This window comes from Malurus melanocephalus, unplaced genomic scaffold (genome assembly GCF_030028575.1).
Source record: "Malurus melanocephalus ecotype Western Australia unplaced genomic scaffold, MMel_1.1 scaffold_12, whole genome shotgun sequence".
Classification (NCBI taxonomy): Eukaryota; Metazoa; Chordata; class Aves; order Passeriformes; family Maluridae; genus Malurus; species Malurus melanocephalus.
The window spans coordinates 4,381,325-4,401,997 of NW_026623244.1; the positions used below are offsets into that span (position 1 = coordinate 4,381,325).

General features: G+C 37.4%; 2 protein-coding genes across 2 annotated transcripts in view; both read left to right on the forward strand.

Moving 5' to 3' along the window:
• The first annotated feature begins 3,290 nt into the window (after nucleotides 1-3,290).
• Nucleotides 3,291-15,698, forward strand: LOC130582392 (RNA/RNP complex-1-interacting phosphatase-like). Its single transcript, XM_057381062.1, has 6 exons — nucleotides 3,291-3,365; nucleotides 4,189-4,265; nucleotides 9,986-10,061; nucleotides 13,413-13,544; nucleotides 14,383-14,506; nucleotides 15,616-15,698. The coding sequence occupies exons 2-6, from the start codon at nucleotides 4,237-4,239 to the stop codon at nucleotides 15,678-15,680; spliced, it is 426 nt and encodes a 141-aa protein (XP_057237045.1). The 5' UTR covers nucleotides 3,291-3,365; nucleotides 4,189-4,236; the 3' UTR covers nucleotides 15,681-15,698.
• Nucleotides 15,699-15,733: 35 nt separating this feature from the next.
• LOC130582385 (uncharacterized) overlaps nucleotides 15,734-20,673 on the forward strand; it is an 8,097-nt gene continuing 3,157 nt past the window's right edge. Inside the window, exons 1-5 of the mRNA XM_057381050.1 lie at nucleotides 15,734-15,824; nucleotides 16,252-16,327; nucleotides 17,187-17,288; nucleotides 17,804-18,721; nucleotides 19,531-19,641. Of these exons, the coding sequence (XP_057237033.1) occupies nucleotides 16,278-16,327; nucleotides 17,187-17,288; nucleotides 17,804-18,721; nucleotides 19,531-19,641 (1,181 nt within the window). The 5' untranslated portion in view covers nucleotides 15,734-15,824; nucleotides 16,252-16,277. The remainder of the gene's footprint in view (nucleotides 15,825-16,251; nucleotides 16,328-17,186; nucleotides 17,289-17,803; nucleotides 18,722-19,530; nucleotides 19,642-20,673) is intronic.

A 20,673-nucleotide genomic window follows, 5' to 3' on the forward strand; every position in this document is an offset into this window, starting at 1 on the left:
TGAATACTTAGGATATCTGGGATCAATCTCCTCTGCTTTAGCCCATTTGATAAGTTTATATATCTTATACTGAGCCATCAAATTCCAGTAGCTATTTCTGCATTCATATTTCTTGGTACATTAAAATGAAACCATCTAGCATTCATTGWAAAATATTTAATGAGCAAATGTTTATTGCAACAGAAATTTCTTATAAKGTATACAATTTTTAAAACACATTTCAGATTCTGACAGATTAATCAGGTTATCTGGTTTAACATTATAGTTATTAAAAAAAATCAACTAGGAAGTGCTAAGAAACCCATAACCATCTACAAACAGTTCCCACAGATCCGAACATGAAATTCTAACAGATGAGAGCCCTGATAAACCTTAAAAGTATACAATTCATTATTACCTGCATCAAGCAGAATTTATCAGCTGTGAAACAGGTGGTACAGGAAAGCACTTCCTTCATCGGGTTCCCGTGATAAAGCATGCATGGGTTTGCCTGACATCAAAGCAGGTAGTTTCTCTCTTTCATCTAGAAAGAAAGGTACATCTAAATCAAAATTTTTTTGACAGAATAGAAAAAKCCATTCAATAAGATTGTGTGTATATATTTTTTAATGTATTTGAAAAGTCACCCTCTCTGCCCCTCCACATTAAGTGMAACTTCCTCTCTGCCCCTCCACATTAAGTGAAATTTTATTTTAATGGACCATAGAAACTATGTGGCTTTCAAACAAAGTTTACATTTTGCTACCTCACAGCCATAGCAACTCACCTGCATTTTAACATCTGAGTTGCTGATAAGCTTGTATTTCCCTGAAAAAGGATGATGCTTTCTTGAATTAGAGTTAATGGAGGAGAAAAACTTAACTGACTAAAACCTTCAGAAAACGTGATTCACAAATACTTAAYAAAAGAATTAGAGGTCAGTATCGACAGCCTGTAAGATCAGAGTTCAAGGATGACTCTTTTTTGGGAGGAAAAATCATATTCTTCTTTGATGTGTCCTTTCAGGATAATGACATGATGTTCAGAACCCAGCGCAAACTTCTTCTGCGTTTTTTAAGCTGTCACCTACTGTAGCTGTAACAGACCTTGCTGTAACAGAGCTTGCGTGTTAAGACCTCACACACCATCTGGAGTTAGTACCACTGCTCTTGAGAGAATGACAAATCTAAATTCAGAGACCTCTACCTTAAACCACGGGAAATAACACCGAGTTGAATGGGACTATTCAATATAAGCACATAAAAATAAATACATTAATACATTCCTGACTTGTTAAGTTTTGCTGCACAATAGTAGGAAATATGGAAATAAGTATTTTTATTGTACTACCTTCCTGCAGGTTCTGATTTAAATCACTCTATATGTCATCCACCAGCACCCTCAATGTCTCCAGCAAACTCTAAAAAACAAATCAGCTTTCAGTGGWGCATAAACCCCATATAATTGTTTCTTACATGCTAACTGCTTGACCAACTGCTGTCACGTTTTTATTAGCGAGTGCAAGTTTTAATGAACTGAAAAGCCCGCCGTTTCTGACGTGTGAGTTTTAAGATGTGGTGCTAATTTCCCCGTGGGTGGGGTCCCGAGGCCACCCCGAAATGGGGATGGGGATGGGAATGGGGATGGGAATGGGGATGGGGATGGGGATGGGAATGGGGATGGGAATGGGGATGGGAATGGGGATGGGAATGGGGATGGGAATGGGGCAGGGCCCGCCCGTTCCCAGCGCGGAGCCCGCGGCACCGGCGCCCTCTGGCGGTGCCGGCGCAGGGCTGCGCTCGGGTGTTCCCAGATCAGACTTTACAGAATGGAAATGAAAATCTAAATCTAAATGAAAATTTAAATCTACTTTGCTTCCAGTTTATTACTGTATTCTTTAAAAAATCAGATTAAAGTGAAGGCTTCTTGGTTTACAGTACGGGAAGAGATAAATAACCAGTGAAATGCTGTAAAGAACCCACTGCATTCAAACCAATATTTAACGCTTAAAGGATCAGAAGTGTTTGGTAGTGTCACATGTACCATTGAAAAGAGAATACAGATGTTGTTCAGAGGGCTGTTTTGATTTTTTTCTGAAAGTCAAGGTTACCTTTCTGAGATCTTTGGTTTACAGCATGGCTGAGCAATGATTACTTCATCTTCCTTCAATCTATCAATATAGTCAAGCTGCTTACAAGGCGGCAAAACCACACAAGTATTTATTTGTAAAAACTCCAAGCTGAATCATTTGATGCAAGTTTTCCATTTTCAAAAAGGACTCTGCTCTCAGCTATGGTGAGAGCATATCGCAAATCCACACATTAAAAAATGAACTATTACAGATCTATACCAGCATTGCTATTAACAAAATTTTGGGTTTTGCCCTTTTCAATTTCCATTGACATCTCAAAGACTCAAATTAAAATGAACTTCAATATATGGTTTAATTTAAAATGTAAGTGCTGATGTCTAGTAATTATACAGGAACTGGAAAAAATGAAGTAGTACTAAGAAAAATATGCAAAACTGAAGAGATGTGAACTATCAGTTTGTACTGAGTATCAAGAGGACTACTCCAATATGGAATGCATCACAGTGTATGGAAAGGGGATTTCTAAGTTCCATACATAAGGCATGTGAAAACTACTGCATCAAAGCACTTATACAAGACTGAATAAAGTCTTTGAGGAAATAAGATACAACAGATCAAAGAAAAACATTCAAAATATGTGATTAGAATATTTAATATACTCGCACCATAACCTGTATTAAATGGTACCGTATCAAGTAGATATAAAAATCTATTAACAAATGATGACCAAAATTACAACCCCTGTTTCACTGTAAATCATGGTTGAACTTTTCAGAACATGTTTCTAGTACTGACAATCATCCTGGCTTCCACCCACTGACACCATCTCGGAGTAATGTGGAGTACATGGGAATAATAAGTATCAAAAACTTTTAAAACAAAGCTTAAGCAAGAGAYATGATCAGCTGGTTTTTAAACGTACATCACTTGCACACCCTTGACTAATGAAGCTAGTCACTTTGGAAAGATCTCGCCGGAGAATAATTAAACACCAGCATCGCTTAATAAAGGGGCCTTCACGGGGTGCCGGCCCCTCAGGCTCACCGCGCGCGCGCAGCTGCCACCGCCCCTCACCCCATTGGCTGTCGCCGCGGCGCGTGCGGAAGCGCGGGCCCCGCCCCCGGCGCGCCGGCCACCGCGCAGGCGCAGACGCGCTTCCCACGCTGCGCTCCCCTCCCCTCCCTGCCCGGCCCCACCCCGCCCGCCGCCTTGGCGCAGGCGCAGTCGCGGCTGTTTCGGGAAGGTTCTGTGTCGCACCAGCCTTTCCTTCTTCCGCCAGGGAAATCCTGTCCGGGTACGGGCCGCCCGCAGCCSCGCTCCTCCCCGCCCCGCCCCGCCGCTGCACGGGCTCTTCCCTGTCACCGTCTGCAGCCCGCGCCCTTCCCCTCACAGCCCGCCCGCCTCCCTCGACAGCCGCCTGCCCGCCCCCCGCAGCCGGGCCGCGACTTCCCCCCCGTCCCTGTCTGTGCTTGTCCCTGCCCCGAGCTCCGCCRCTGTCGAGCCATGGGCCGGCCCTGCAGCCGGTCCTGCCCCGGGGACATGCGGCTGTGAGGGGCAGCTTCATCAGCGTTATCCGTAGAGCGGGGCATGGGAGCCGCTTCCCTCGCCCCCCCGCCCGGGGCCCCCGAGGTCGGCGGGTGCCCGGGTCCAGTGGGATCGGACCCGTYTAAGTTAGGGGGAGACAGGTGATGGTCCTTCCATTGCTGAGGTGCCGGCCTCGCCTCTTGCAGCTGCTTGGAGGTTCTTCTCGATGAAACGGGTTCTAAGTGGGAGCGCAAGGGCGGCATAGACGGCTCCGAGCCGCAGGAGTGGGACGGAAGGGACTGCCAGGAAGATCTTCATACCTGAAGCGCTGCTGCCAGAGTTAGAAACTTGCCGCCTCTCCTCTCTCTTGTGATCTCCTGGAGAGGAGAGGTGAGTTGTCTTTCCCTCTTGTCATGCTGTAGCAGTGGTGAAATAGGCTAGCTTGCAAGGTGCAGAACTTATGCAGGACGGCTTCAAGCCCCAGCTGGCTGCTTGATTTGTTTTACATGAGACTCAGCCGTGTGAAAAGGCCCACTGATGGAGAAAGAGATTAGCACCGTGTTAACCGCGCGGTTCTCTCTCCTTTGCTGCAGTGCCCACTTTCACCGCTGCCTTCTGYTCTGCCTACTCCTGCTTTCAGCATGGTAAAGAAGAATACTATCCCTGATGGGTAAGTATCCCTCACACTAAGCGAGAGGCAGGAGCAGGCATCCCCCAGAGAGGGGGCACTACCTGCCCCAGGCGCTTTCTTGCCTCAAGCATCTTCACCACCTACAGACAGGAAAGGTAGGTATCTTCTCCAAGACAGGAACAGCGCAGCCATTCATCCCCCAGGTGAGTATAATGCTCCAGCCTATCTGTGAACACTTCTTCATCGGCCACACACAGTCCCTTCTTCCTGATCTTCTTGCCCCCARTTGTATGTTTACTGGGGAAATGGGAGAGTAGTCCGTACTTCTGGCTGCTGGCATGTTTGCTACTAGGAACTGAGACTCAGCTTGATAAGATGAGAGCAGGTGGTTGCATGCATAAGATCAAGGAATATTTTTATGAATTCAGATCCAGAAACATCCCGTGGTTTTGTTTCTAACAAGAGGACGACAGAAATGTTGTATCAGCAAAAATAATCCCAAATTAGTCCAAATGCACTAAGGGAGTGCCTAAGGTGGACCACAGAATGACATAATTTAAAACAGATACACTTCTATTCTTCACACCTAATAAAGCACGAAAAAAGACATCCAAGTTTGGAGTTTTAACCCAATTAAAATTTTTACACGGTTTTTTGACAGGAGGGTATGCTAAAATACCAAGGCACACTGTAATGGGGCTATAACTTGGAGTTTATACATTATTTGAGGGAAGAGTTATATTATCCTGGTTTCAGGGGAAACGTTAAGTATGTTTATTTAGAACATACTTAGGAGGAGCAAGAAGATACGAAACCTATGCATTCCTGTAATATGTGTTGGTCTAAAAGCAATAAATAGAAACAAAATACAAAAAAATTAAAAAATAAAGCTTTGTCAGCTTTTCAAAGCTGACAAACTCAGATTAGAATTAGAATAAAATTTAAGAAAAGCTGCTTAAGCATGTCCTCTAAAAATTTCTATGAAATTTCAGTTGAATAAAAGTGAGCTTAAATGAGTTTTGTAAGCAGTGATTCAGAAATCCAAGAAGAATTAACTGTCCTTGCTTTCTTCAAACTTGGAAGTTGTTACTAAAACTATGAGAATCTGACGCTCATTTCTCCATTCTTGTCCATCCCTTGCATTTGAATTAGAGAAGCTTTCAGGTTAGATGGATTTCTTAGGTATGGAAGAACCAGTGGGCTGTACTTTCAACTTCTRCAACTGGAAACAAATACCTTTCAAGGCGATAAGCAGCTACTGTCAGGTATTTGGTTATGAARTTAGTATTACCTTCTGACAAAGTGCCTGATACTGAAGTGCTTTCAGCTTCTCCAGATACTTTTTATACTGCKAAGAAGTCAAGCTAGACATCCCCAGTAGCATCCCCAGGGTTTGGCAGTAAAGAAGTTTGTCAGCCCTGCGATCTCACRCAGCAGGATATGGATGTCACCCTTGTGCTAGCACAGCATGATGTTCTTCACTGTCWGTTCAGTAAGCCAGGAAAACCGAAGTGAACCCTGGAAGGGACTTCAGGAAAACAAATTTGAATCTARGTGATCCTGTGCATGCAATGTACTTGCCCCGTAAATAGCTGTTGGCAGAAGTGAGATTGTGGTACACTGCAGCGTAAGGACAAGTCCAGGCTCTGCAGACTGAGGAAATGCAACCTCCATCACATCACCGTGTTGCAATAGCAGTACTTTTAACTAACTGTTTCGGTTTAATGGTAATTCAAGAGATAAAGRAAGTGACACTATACAGAACCATCTTTTGTCTTCCTCTTAGTGCCTCAATTCTTAACACTTTTAATCCAGATTTCATTATGCTAATYCAAGCAATACAATAAATTGGAAGTTTCAGTTAAGTTGAAAGGTAGCAAGAGTSCAACTAAACAAGAGATGGTGAACCATTTTTTAGAACAAGGGGTAATGACTTCAAACTGTAAGAGGTTTACATTARATATAAGGAAGAAAATTTTCACTATAAGAATGGTGATGCACAGGAATGGGTTCTGGATGCCCCTCCCTGTGGTGTTTTCAAGGCCAGTTGGATGGGTCTTTGAGCAACCTGGTCTAGTGGAAGRTGTCCCTGCTTATGCAGGAGAATTGGACCAAGATGTTGTTTAAGGCTCATTCCAGCCCAAGCCAGTCCATGATAAAGAAAAGTATTGCTCTCTTTTCCCAGTAATGTCTTGGAGTAGAGCTATGGYATACAGTGTCCATTGCAGCCACAAACCCACAAATAACTGCTGGTGAAGTATCTTTGGAGCAAAATGAGACCTTGGTTTGAAAGAAGGATTTAAGTGACCTCTTGCACTGCAGTTTCCCCATGGAGTCAAGTTCTGGTACTTCACAGTGTCTGAAATGGTTTTATCTTTCAGTGGTTGTASACTGATGTTTTAGTAAAGAACCAGGCTGCATAGCAAGTCATAAAATGTGTTGTTTTTAAAGATTTATACAAATTTGTGCTTCGGCATCCAAAATCCTGCTGTGGGTATAATTGCATAAACTCCAGTTCTGAAAAGCATCTGCAGAAATGTCACCTTCTGGCATGTTTCCCTTGACTAGTATTAAAAAACACTGAGTGGAATCTTTTTGTTAGAAGGGCAAAGCTGAATTATTTTTGCCTATGCTGTATAAACATACTTCTTTGACTGAATTTTTGCTGTCCAGACTTAAARCATCAGCATTTTCATTTAGACAGGAATATTAAATACTGTGGCATAATGGATTGTGCATGTTCTACAGTGAGTGAGAGAGAAGGGTGAKATTTTATTTGTAAAAGCATTTCTTATCAGTTTTGAGTCTGGTGTCTATAAATGTATGGAAGTCACTTGGAAAATAAGGCTGCATGTATATCATGCAGTATCAGTAGCCAAAAAAAGAAGAGGTTCCAACGAGTATTTTCTAAATCATCTTGCCAGAGGTGACAGTATTTCAGTAATTGTTAAAATAAATCTTACTATGAATCAGAAAATAGGAATTGTTGCTGGAAATTAAAGCTTCCATTTGACCTTAATGGTAATGTAAACTAAATTAGGAAAAAGCTATGTGTTCCACGTCTGGCTCTATTAAAAGTTTTAATCAAAGCAGATAAAATATTCAGCTGTATGTAATCCATAATCAGCTACTTCATGTCCAGTTTGTTTTTCATTCAAACCTCTCTTAGTCACTGGTACAGGGATGATGGTGCCAAGTCTTGTGATAACACCTCTGACTGCTGCCTTTTTTCCTTCCACTTGTATCCAAACAGGATACAAATAATGTGTCACAAGTCTCATTCATACTTGTTAAAATGCTTAGTTAAGTCTTTGCCTGTTTATGTGAGCACCTGCAGCTCGTCTTTGATCATTTTTGCCTTTATCTATACTTATTTTGTAAGAGTTTGACTTTCTTTAGTCTGGACCACCTGTAATTCCCAACTGTGTTCCTTTGTTGACAACAGAACAAATCTGAATTTATTCCCTTAGTTAATCTTTGGTTAATTTCAATCTGCTGGTTTTATTTTTAGTTCTGCAGCCGTATCCTGAAATTTCCTTTTAAARTACCATTTTAAAGATAACATGAAACACATAGCCTTTATATTTTTGATGAAAAGTGCCTTCTGCTCATTTTCTACTGTAGAGCTGTCAGCAGCTTTTGAGTTTCTTGCTGATGGTGCAGATTTTTTTTTCTGTGAGGATTTAATTGGCTTTAAATACAAGAGAATAAAGACCCAAGATTAGTAACATCTGACAACAAACTGGGTAATCCTGGGGTATTGTTGTGTCAATCCCCTAATATGAAAAAAGTTAAGAATTTTTACAAAGCCTTTTTTACATTGTTAATTAAAGAAAATAAGATTRTAAAGCCCTTTTTTGATCATCTTTTTCACTTCTAAAAGCTCCTATGTATTATTATTATGGTTTATTTCCATTCTTGGTTTTCCAAGAGAGAGCAGGTTAAAAYAACATTGAATTTCTGATCTTAATTGTTTCACATACAATTTACATCTCTTAAATAGGAATAAATGTTACATAGTTCCAGATTTTTGTTGTCATATTTTACAACAAGCATAAAGCTACCAAAGTTTCCACTTTACCAAAGTGGAAGAAAAGCCACTTAGGAAGATGTGTCAAGTTATAACTTGTGTGATACATATTATTTACATGCGGAGGGTTGTTTCTGTTCCCTTGTTGCAATTAGGAGATACAAAGTTCCTGTAAAAATATAGAATTTAGTAAAAGGTTTTATTGCAAACAGCTCTCTAGCTTGCCCTTACATCTCCTCATCTTGTGTATGTCTTCTCCAGAGCAGCGCTTTGCAACAGCCTTCCTAACGATGAGTTGGTGTTACTCCTTTGTTACTTCATTTGTTGTCTGTTAAAAGAAGCAGCTGTAGGTCTAAACAGTGAGAATGGTCTGTTCTTTGCCTCGTGATGATTACAGATCAGTGCTAAAGACATGGATGTAGTAGACTGTTACATGATTGGTTAATATAAAATACACTTCCGTCACTATGCTTTGTGCTTCCTTTGTTAGTTCCAAGCATTTGTGAATGGTGATGTTGTTTATATACTATGACAATGTAATTATGGGTATTTCATTGAGAATTTTTCGAGCCAGCTTCTAGTTTTTGTTATGGTCCAATACAGGAATTGTGAACAAAGCAAAATACTCAGTGGTTAGAATATTTTAAAATTAAGTATTCAGTTTGTTTCGTAAATGGTGTAGTTTTATTAACTTTAGAAAGGAATCTAGAAACTGTTGGATGCTCTCTTCAAAGGGAGAGAATAATTTAARCARTAATTCAGAAAATTGCAAGTGAATGGACACCAKTGTTAAAGAATTTATAGGAAATACTTTGTATTTTAATAGTTGAGGTATTAGCCAAAAATGAAAAAAGCTTGTGTAGATTTTTAAGTCATCCAGCTGCACCTTTTTAAGTCATAGAGATAATTTGCAYTTGCAGAAGAAGAAGAAATAGTAGTTGTAAATATAGTAAGTTACCTCTTTGAAGGAAAAYTGATCTACTGGTTAAGATTAACTTGTTCTCTTCTTCAGATAATGCTCTTCACACTTTTTAAAAAATGGAAATCTACTTTTTTTCTGTACTGAAAATTGTATATTTTTCAGTACAATGTAGATTTTGTGCCATTTCTTTGTGGTTTTGGAATTACAGGTGTTTTGAGTGTTGTTGCAAATCTTCATAATGGTGATTTGTGCTAGATTTTGGTGTGATGGAATATTCTCTGTATTTTTTTTAAATGTTGAGGTATAGTTCAATCAAGAGTGTTTCTTTGAAAAAGAAGCATATTACAAAGAAAACATTTTTGGAAAATACAGATATTTGCATTGTTAATGAAAGTAAACTTTGCATTTCATTGTCAWTTAAATGATTGATGTGCGCCTATGGCAGCTTTGTTGAGGTGTTTKATTCAGGTTGAAAAATGTCCACCAACTCCAGCAGKACATTTTTACCTATTGAACCTTACACAGCTTTGRTTTGTATTGGTGCTACTTGTTTGTAAATGTTATCCTGCCMTTTTGAGGACTGGAATTTCTTGGAAGMTGWAGAASGAAAGRAAAAGAYTGTTTTCAAATATCCTGGTGATACCTTGAAACCACTTCATGSAGTAATTGCAGATTTGAGGACCTGTATGATAACAGTATACTGTATGATAACAGTATATATAGATGCAATTTTTATGTGCTCTGCTGCAGCTGTCTTCTGTTATGTCACTTGAAAATACTAAAAAATAAATATTTCTTTCCTTACAGATGGCGGAGTTTGACACCAGTTGGACAGCCTATACCAGGAACGAGATTTATTGCATTCAAAGTACCTTTAAAAGGGGTATGTATAGAAGTAACTGCAGATTGCCTRTATTAGATAAACTGCAAAAGTAATGAGGAATAGCGTAAATATACATGCAAATTTCAAGGAAGGTTTTAAAAAATAATCTATTCATATTTAGCCCTTTCAGTCATCTGGCTTTTTAAAACAGTATTCTATTTTTTWAATTATTTTTCTTTATATTTGATGTTACTCTTTTTATTTATATTTTTAAAATAATCACATTTCTAAATCAATCTGGATAATTCATTTGAACACTGTTAAATGCCTAAACTCATAATCTTATTTAACATCTTTTCATGGCTGGTTTAAGAAAATCTTATGGGAGGKGTTATGATATGAATAACAATCTAAGCAATGTAAGCAAAAGTATAATTTTATGGAAATTAAGCRCTCTTTGAAGGATACTAGCCACTGCAAAACTTCTAAAATTATAGATCAAGATTTCATGRGCAAAAGCATCAATGAGCTAGTGGACTGTAGTATAGTTAAAAAAAGCAGTGTTCATAGATTTCTTCTATTAATTAAAAGTATTAATTAATTAAAAAGTACTTTTATTAGTATTTCCTTTAGAGTCTTACTAACATGAAGTGCTGTCCTATGCTATTAAATACAGTGAGTTAAATCTTTAAATTCTTTGATTCTAAAATACGTGGAGGTTGTCTTGTTGAGATTGTGCAGTTCTTTATTGCATATGCCTTTTTGGAGGCATAGGGCAAATTAGTGTTAATTTATACAGAAGGGCAAATGGGACAAGTGCTGCATAAATTAACTTTTACAAGTCCTTGCTTTAGGTATAGAGGAAATGAAAGTTTCTAAGCACTTTAAAATACAATGGTTTGACATAATCGTAGCAGTTAAGGGSATCTGTTCTGCCTAGCTTTTGTCTACAGGTTGCTCTCTAGTATTTATACACAAAAATTTTAGTTCTTTGGGTATATTAGTACCTAGTGTTTTTAGTTTTAGTCACCATTCAGTTCATTTTTATTAGCAATGACTGAAGTGAAATCCTTGCAGGATTTGCTTTCTGCAGCTGCTTTTACAGCTTTAGAATGATGGTGTAGTTCCTTGGACACCAAGGATGTCAAACTTAACATTGGTCATATTGCTCAAGATGTGGATGGATTGTACAGCAGTCATGTGCCTTTCCATCAAGACTGCCAGTCAACAGACTGAGCTGTGAATATCCAGTAGAGATTTATAATTGGCTTCTTTGCTCTTGTCACAAGGACTGTTCTACATCAGCACGTTACGCACTTCCAGTCCTGCWGATCTCACTGGGGCATAGATATCTGTTCTGGGAAGCTGTCTTGGCCAACATCTGGTACCCAAGTATGCAAAATCTGTAACATTTCTGTCCCTTCAGTTTGTTCAGTCTCAACTATGCAAGACAGAGAARTAACAAGTGTGCCAGAGACCGTGTGCTCGAAGGTCATGGAGTTTGTGGAAAAGGCACATAAAATGTGTAGCTGGCTAGACTGTGATGTCTTTGCAGAGGTGGTGGTCAGTACATGCTGAAGACCTGATCAGTTATAGTCTGCTGAAAGTCCTATTATTTATTAAATTGGTGGAACAGACCTCTTAAATATGCAGCAGTTTGCTTCTTTGCTACCTATTAGCAAATTGATGATTGTGATTTCACCCAAAGGGAGAAAACAGATTTTCAGTATTTGAAGATACGAGGGTTATTGCCTTAGAAGATGTGCTGTTAGTAAAGCCTTTATGATCATGTGTTTACTTGGAAGGATTTTCTGTCCTTCCTTTCAGACAACCATTATAATGCTAACAGTAACATTGTAGTGTAGTAAGAGCTGGGCATGTTCTTTCCCATGCCATTAGAAGGATTTTTAGAATTGAGTCAGATTTCTCACATTCTCAAAGCCCTATTAAACATCTAAACTACTCAATACTCAGTAGGAGTTTTTCTGAAAATTCCAAAGAGCCTTTCAAAACGTAATCTTTCATAACATATTTAACTGTCTACTCAAACAGTATGTTTAGAGACTCCTTGTTTTTGTAAATTACATTCCTCCTCAGTTTGTGTCATATGACATAGTAAAAATTCTTTCATGTTCTACCATAGACCTTTTGCAGATTCACCTTGTCACCTCAAACTTGTTCAGTTCAGTTTCAGATTCTACTGAGTCACTGCTGAGTTGCAGTGCGATAACTGACTCACGTTCAATTTGTTTAAACTTGTACAACCTCCACTTTTTTCAGCAGTGCAGTGGTGTCTGAAATACACAGGACTGAATACATTATTATATGCTTTCTATCCTACTCCTTTTAGCTCAAGCTTCCTAATCACATTCCAGCTTTGATGACTGCCCTGTCTTTCCCATCTCTGTTTCTAGACTCGAGACAAGTGCTTGCTAGCATTTTACATGATAATCTGTACMGTCAAAACAAGGAATGGTTAGTTACCCTATAGCATCTGTGGTTCTAAGAAGTATGTGGTCTGTGGCTGCCTTCCTTTCCAATAGTTCTGAGTCCAGTCTGCTTGACTTTCTTGTTGACAAAGGAACTGACAGGTGGTTGAGGCTGCTGCATCTTTTGCCACTGTCTTTATTGGTTCTGGCTGAGCCTGTGTCAAAAGGCTCTCACAATGGACAAGTGCACTATTCAGAGAAAATCCAGTCTTGAGTATATGAGGCATTTTCATACCTAAAGTGAAGAACACATTTCAAAAAACACAGCTACAATAGGGTGAGTAAACATTTTTCTCACTGTTTGTCAAATGAAATTAATTATTCATTATCCACCAACACACAGCTTTCTTAGTCACGATATGTAGTCTTATTTAATATTTCCCAGTGCTAAATGACATGCAAATATGCTCTGTCAAGAAGTGAAGCAGGGATAAAAATGTCTGCACAACTTTTGTGGGAAGAAAGTTAAACCTTTAGAAATGAACTCTTGTATCACRGCTTCTAATGTTTTATGTGAAATACACTTGTAGTTTTGAGATATTTGGCAGGACAAAATTTGTTTGGGTGAAGTGGRTTGTAGTGTTCTGCTTTTTAGTGTKCTTAATTACATAAAGATCGGTATACACATGTTGCATTTTGCTGAATTTTTGTGTCTATCAAATTAGAACTTACTTTAATAATGTTTGTTAGCATTGTACAAGCAGAAATGCTCACATTTTCTGGCATTTTCATTTGAATAGGAATACATAAATTTTTGCTTTTTGATTCCTCTTACCTATATAATACATGGACATTGTTTTGATAATTAAATACTCCCTTTTAAATATTGATGTTTCCTAGTACTACTTAAAACAGCTGACAATTACCAATGTCTTGACAAAACAAAAAAAAAGAAAATTTTGTTTTTCCATTTTCTTTGTAGGCAATTAACCAGAGGCTTACCCCAACCCAGAAATTTACACCAAAGGACTTAATTGCTGCAATGAAAGCCCTWAATGTGGAGCTTGGATTAATTATTGATTTAACATATACCACACGATACTATGAAGTTAAGGTAAAAAAAGCCTAATRAAAATGTAAAATAGTTGCTGCAACTTTTGTTTTAGAGTGTTAATGCATTTGCTTACCTYGAATTGRAATAGACAAGTAACCCATCTAGACTAATTTTTTTTCACCRGTAGAAAAATAAATGTTTTATCACAGAGGAAATAACTCATTCTTCCAGCTAAGTGCATTTGTGGCTTATGTGTATTATGGTAACTCAGTAATGGATAAAGACCTCAGTGCCAGGCACTGCACAAAGGGTGCAGAAGAGTTAAACTGTGTCCTGAAGATTTTCTAATTTATTCCTAGGTTTTTTTTTTTTTTTGGGTTTTTTTTTTCACTGATCCTCACTGGAATCCACTAAGAATGTGTATTTTACCTGTATGATCCAAACAATTATGATTAATCAGCCTCCTGTTGAAAAGGAAAGTAAGTGGCAATGTTACAACAGAATGCAAAACTTTGAATGCACATGGGCTCTAGGCATTAAGGCAGTGAATATGTGTGTACATGATTGTGGGTAGGAGGGACATACTGCTAATAATTGTAAAATGGGTTAGAATGGAATGACAAGAATCTGCTCCCTTAGTTAATGTACAGCCTTATTAGCAGGAATAACTGAATCTTATGTAGAAACTGTTCTTTTTCTGAGATGGTCTTTAATGTAGAAATGTTACTGGTAGTTTCTGAGAGTGTATCTCTATACAATTGTGTCAGGATTGTTTTCAGTTTCTGTTCAGGATTTGAGCTACTGGTTTACACTGTCACTGTGTTAGGTATTGCTTAAGGTTTCTCATGTTGCAAGACTTCTGTAATTTTTACCTTTTTTTTTTTCTTTTTGTTGTTAGGATTTACCTAAAAGTGTGCAGTATAAGAAACTTTATACTGTTGGACTTGAAGTCCCTGATAATGCTACTATCCTACAGTTCAAAAAGTGGGTCAGAAAATTCCTTTGGGAAAATGCAGGAAATGGTAAATATCAGCATCCCATGCTGTAAAAAAAAAGAACTCACCAAAATTTTATTTAAGTACTAACTGTGTCATTTACTAACTTCAATATTCAATAAAATTCATGACACCAGGGATCTCAGACTTTCTACAGCACTTTYCACTTTATTATCATAATAAGATCCATTATGTGAACCATTACATATCTTTTTTTCAATCAAAACATGTTTTTTCCAAAAATGACKTGTAACTTAAATGCCCTTCCTGATAGTGTTACATTTGTATTATGTGTCACAGTAACTGCAACAAGGCCTTCATCTGTCTGACCCAGGTTGTTTACCGTCAGCTGAGTGTTGTAGCTGCCAGCCCTTGATGGATGTTTTAAATAGCACTGGGTCTCTGATGGCACTGGGCAGTGATATGTGTGAGCAACTTAGTCCACTTAGTCTGATGTAGTGGTTTTTTTGATTTATGAGTCCATTATTGCCCTCAGAGCTGAACAATTCTTGAAAATCTGATTATAGATGCAGTGTCAGTGTTTCCACAGTGTGTCTGTGCTGCTGTTTCAGTGCCTATGCAACAGGACAGTTCTTGCTGAGATTGGATAAGGAGCTTTTTTTGAAAATAAATTGATGTGCATTTTGCCACAGTGTGTTCGTAGCTTTTAGCTTCTCACTTTTGGTAGTGGTTCTTTGTAGGCAGATGTTTCCTATTTGTTTATCCAATAATGGTAAACCATTCTTTCAGGCCTTWCATGCTATTTGCTGTGGTTCCTTTGGCATTTTCTTTGAGAAAGTGGGGATATTAACTGCCAAAGTRCATACAGTTTTTACTGCAAAGCAAAGTCAGGTGCTTAAATTCACTCCTTCTTTTTTCCTGCATTCTGCAGAGTCAATCTCAGTTTTCATAGGTTTGGAATTAGTGAGCTAATAGCTGCTAGAGATCCAGCATGGAGAGGACATGTGTCCTGTCTGGATGTGTCTGTTATTTTACAGGCGTGACAGTAGAATTTGTAAATAGCAAGCATTATTTGTCATTACTGTGCTAGAAAAGCAGATATTTGTTTTGTATTGTGCTATCTTTTTATAAATTACACTTCCTGGACTAATAAAGACTCTTTCCTTTTTTGATAGAGAAACTCATTGGTGTTCACTGTACTAATGGAATTAATAGAACTGGCTACCTTATATGTAGGTAAGGTTGTATGAAAATAGAAATCATGGTTCACAAAAATAGCATCCTTGTCTTACTCTGTATTCCTTTTGGGACAGTAACATAGTCATATTTTTCTTCAGGTATCTKATAGATGTTGAAGGCTGGGATCCAGAGGCAGCAATTCAAGGTATGTCTATCGTTTGAACTAAGGCACCTGTCAGGTTATACTTCAATTACTAAAAATTCAAATACTACAATTCTATTTTAGTATCTTTTCAACAATTTCATGTGCTGGCTTATATAGAAGATTTTATCTGACTGTTGATTCTTCCAGGCAGGACTTGAGCAATAGCAAATTGACAGCATAGGAGGAGTATGTTTTACCTGTCTAAATTTTTTTTTTACTTGAAACAGTTTTCAGTCATAGTTTACTATCACTACTATTTTCAGTTTTTTTTAAAAAATGCTGCAATGATGCCAGCTTGCTGAAATATTTAATACCAAGTTAGAATTGTTTCAAATGCAGCATCTCATGAGGAATAGAAACTTGCCTTTCACATTTTCATGGCTCAGTTTGAGCCCCTTTCATTAGATTGGGTTGTTTTTTTTTTCAGCTTTTGGTGATGCCAGAGGTCATTGCATGGATGGCCTCGTGTATCTCACAGACCTCAGGACACAACCAATGCGCAGGTAACAAAGATCTTAATTGTATGCTTAAGATTTATCCAGTATGTCTCGTGGCATTTTTAGAAGTTCACTTCCAGTCCTAAGACAAAATTAGTTCCCTCTTAAACCTTTAATGTGAAACTATACATAGATTCTAAAGTATGTGTAGTTGTTTGTGTATTCTCAGATGAATAATAAGGGAGTGCATTGTACTTGGTTCATCTTTTGAATGTATATGGTTTGAAAGACGGTTTTTAATCTGACAACTAGTACTAAACATTGTTTTGCTTTTATCATACTGTGACAAGTGTACTGAGTCTCAGAAGCTGAAAGGAGCCCCTGCAAATATGTCTTACAAGCTCTATGATCTGCCCGCTGCTGGCAGTGTAGAACAAGATATTTTAAAAAAAAGTAGAACTGTTTTAAGAATAAAAAAGTATGGGAAAGTGGAAGACTGTTCTTGTCTCCTCTGTCCATAGTAGTTGTATTCCTGACGTTTAAGAATGTTATGCTTATCACCACCCTCTTCTAAGAATAGCCAATCTTTATATCTTCCTAAGGTATTTGTGCCAGTGATGCCTTGTAATAGTAAATTGATTTTAAAATTAATATCTGACTGCTTTGTGTCTCTTTAGATTTATTGAAGGTCTTCTGTTTTACTCCTATCATTGTTTCATAGTCTGTGCATGATTAAGTTGAACTCGTGTCAGATTTTTAAAATGAATTTACAAGAATAATATTTTCTAAATTGTCTGTAAATTTTACTTCACGTAAAAATTTCTGTCATTCTGAACTGAAGAATTTTATAGGAATGGGTTTTTTCTCTGTCAATAGTATGGTTTAAAAAAGGAAGCTTATGTGAGATGGTTTTTTTCCCTCTTAGTAACCTTGGAATGGATGTATGGGATGCAGATGAAGATATTATCCCACCACCACATGCAATGGAAGGATCTGTAGAGCGGTTCCCAAATGAAGATTTTCAGGGGTAATAAGCTGAAACATGGAATTAAAAACAAAAGAAAAAAAAAAAAAGCCACAGGGGGAAATAATTGTATCTTATTGAAAATACTATAGGTACCCAAAAGAGATTTTATTAATACAGCCTACTCATGCAAAAAGTATTTACAGAAATTTGACAAAACAGTGACAAGGGAAAGAAAGGGAATGTATGCTGTTCAAAGTCTGTAAGTAATTAGTTCACTTAGGAAAATCCAGTTTTACTTCGCCTGTCTTTTATTATTCTACAACAATCTGCAGTTATTTTCAATTAATTTTGAATCATTGGTTTTGCCTGTTTAACAAGCACTATAGAATTACAATTGAATTGTCACAGCTTTTGCTTTAACACTGAAGGTTTTATAATCTTACATACAATTTGGATTGTTATTAGTTTTGATATCTTCATATTTGCAATGTCTTTTATATAAATTCTTGGTTAAAAAGGAATTGTTTTCATTACTTGTAGCACTTTTAAGTATGATATTCAATACTTCCTTACAGGTCTGGGAAAAGATTAAGAGTTTATGATGACCATTCTCACAATGATTTACAAGGACAGATGCAGTTGAGAGATTTTGACTTCATTAATAAGGGGCCTGGACAAAGACGAAGACCATTTCATGACCATCAAACTCAGGATGAATTAAGAACATCAGTGCAGATGAGAAATTGGGACTACAATAGGGGACCAGAACAACGACAAAGAGCCTTTACTGATCACCAGTTTTGTGATGATTATCAAGAAGACACACAGCTGAAGGACATAGACTTCAGTAACAAGGGACATGGACAAAATTTGAGACCTTTTCACAGACACCAGTTTCATGATGATTTGCAAGCAGACAGACAGTCTTTTGATTTTACCAGAGGCCGTGAACAAAGGCAGAGAACTTTTCCTGACCATCCTTCTCCTAATGATTTGAAGGAAGACAGGCAGTCAAAGGATTTTGATTTTGGTAGCAGGGGCCGTGGCCAGAGACGAAAACTGTTCCATGACCACCAATCTCGTGATGAATTTCAGACTCAAATGCAGATAAAAGAACAGGATTCTGCCAGCAGAGGTCCTGGCCAAGGACTAAGATCTTTCCATGACTATGAGTCATGTGATAACTTGCAGACACAGATGCAATTGGGAGATTTTGAATTTGTTAAGAGGGGTCGTGGACAGAGGTTAAGACCTTTTAATGATCACCAGCCTCGCAATGACTTAAAAACAGAGATGCAACTGAAGGATTATGATAACAAAGGTCCCAGACAAAGGTGCAGACCTTTTCATGACCCTCAGCCTTATGATGGCTTACAGGAACAGACTCAATTAAAAGATTTTGATTATGGTAATAAAGGTCATGGACAAAGGCCAAGACCTTTTCACGATCATCCAGGTCACAATGACTTGCCACATGATTGGTGTTCAGACAGGTAAAGCATCTTTGAGCTTTAAGAACAGAATTAGAGAATAAAAGTGTAAGCCTCAGCAGTTTTAATTTAAATTTCAAATTAAGTACTTGTCAGAAGAACTTATTTTTAAATCAATTAATCATCCTTTTAATATATAAATGACCAGTTCATTAATTTTTCTTGTTTTGACTTAAAGAAGGATGTAAGCTAGAATGTTGCAGCTTAGAAAGCCAGGGTTTCCTGAATTAGAAGATTGTGCTTCTTTAAAGTTTGTGTTTCCTTTACCTTTTAGTCAGCTTGAAACAAAACTTTTTGTCCCATTTTGTTTTGTATAGAAAGTTATACTTAAAAATCAGTCCTCTGGACAGAACAGGATTTGAAATTTTATTTATGCCCTGAACCAAACACAGATAAATGGGAATGCTACAAGGAAGTTTGATTTGCCTTTGTTTATTCCATGAGTTAATAYTGTGTTAGAAATCTGTTTGCTTCAGAACTTGCATTATATTCTCAAAAATTCATATATCACTTTCTAGTAAACCCATTGGGTTCTGACATGTTTGAAAATGTTTTTAATATTTCAGAATACATTTCAGATTTTTTGGACTAGTTAAGTTTGATTTAATTTCTTCCATTGTACAGGCTAAAACAGTACGTTATTACTATGGAGCATATGATTTTGAGGTATTAAATTAATACAGTTATTACAGTTTGTATTAGAATTTAAAGTAATTTTTATTAAAAGTAGAAATATTTTAATTTCATTATTTTTTTCCAACTCTTAAATTTGTTGGCAGTCTTCTTAACATGCAGTTCTGGTTAATTTGCAGAAGTCAGTCCTTYTCTTCCCATGACAATGTACCAGAACCTCATTTTTCCTCATCTCCTTCACTTCACAGAGATTACGGGTCTGATAGTGATGACTTCAACAGAAATTACAGGTAAGTATCAGATATCATACATTGTTTTCTGGTTTACCTTTGTAGTGTTACTCCCCCAGTTTCCCAGCTAAAACAGACAAATTAACTGCAGAGTGTAAACATCTCTGTTAATATTTTTGCTATAATGCAGTTTAACCCATTGATTCTGACCACTGAGCAAATAATGTGACTGATTTGTGRTCCATTGATATTGAGTTTTGAGTGTGATTACTCTGTGAATCTCTGACATGATCATTGACATGACAAGCACAGTTAAAGCTAATGAACTACATAATACTGAAATCAGTTATCAGTAAGCAAAAAATCAAAACACAGATTCTATATTTAACTTTTAACTGCTGTGTACAACAAGCTAAAGAGTTTTACTGTGAGGGATGGTCAGACACTGAAATTCACTGCCCAGAGCCACTGCCCCACATCCTTTAGGAATGGATATAGCCCCTGTACAAACTCACCTAATGAGACTTAGCTTGAGATGGCCCTAAGTACTTGAGATCCTTTCCAATCTAAGTGAATCCATGTAAGGGAGAAGATTTTAAAATTTAAAGGTTGTTTTGAATTGGCTTTACCAAGTAAGGAAGTATTTGAGAGTAAAGGAAATTGAAACAAAAAAAAAAATATATATATATAGTATATGCATTCTTAGATCCTTCCATTTATTTTCTAGGATAGTGAGTCTTCCATTGAAGAAGAATTAATAATTAAAAAATTTTCTTAAGCATGTTATTGCCTGTTGAGACTATGTACTAGAGAGCTATTGTTACATACTATACACAAAAATGAAAACATGGACTTGGGAATAAAGACATCCCCTAGGTAAAGCAATCCTCAGTAAACAGGTAATTTTAATTGTAAACAGCACCTGAAACAAAATTTTCTCTTGTAGAATTACTTATTGTAAAGAGTTGTAATTTTAATCACTAGAATTGAAAAATTAATATAAATTGTTTGCAACGTCCATAAAGAGGATTTTAATTTCAGGGGGTAAAAACAAGAATGAGGGTTTGAATTGTTCTTTCAGTGTTAGACTTA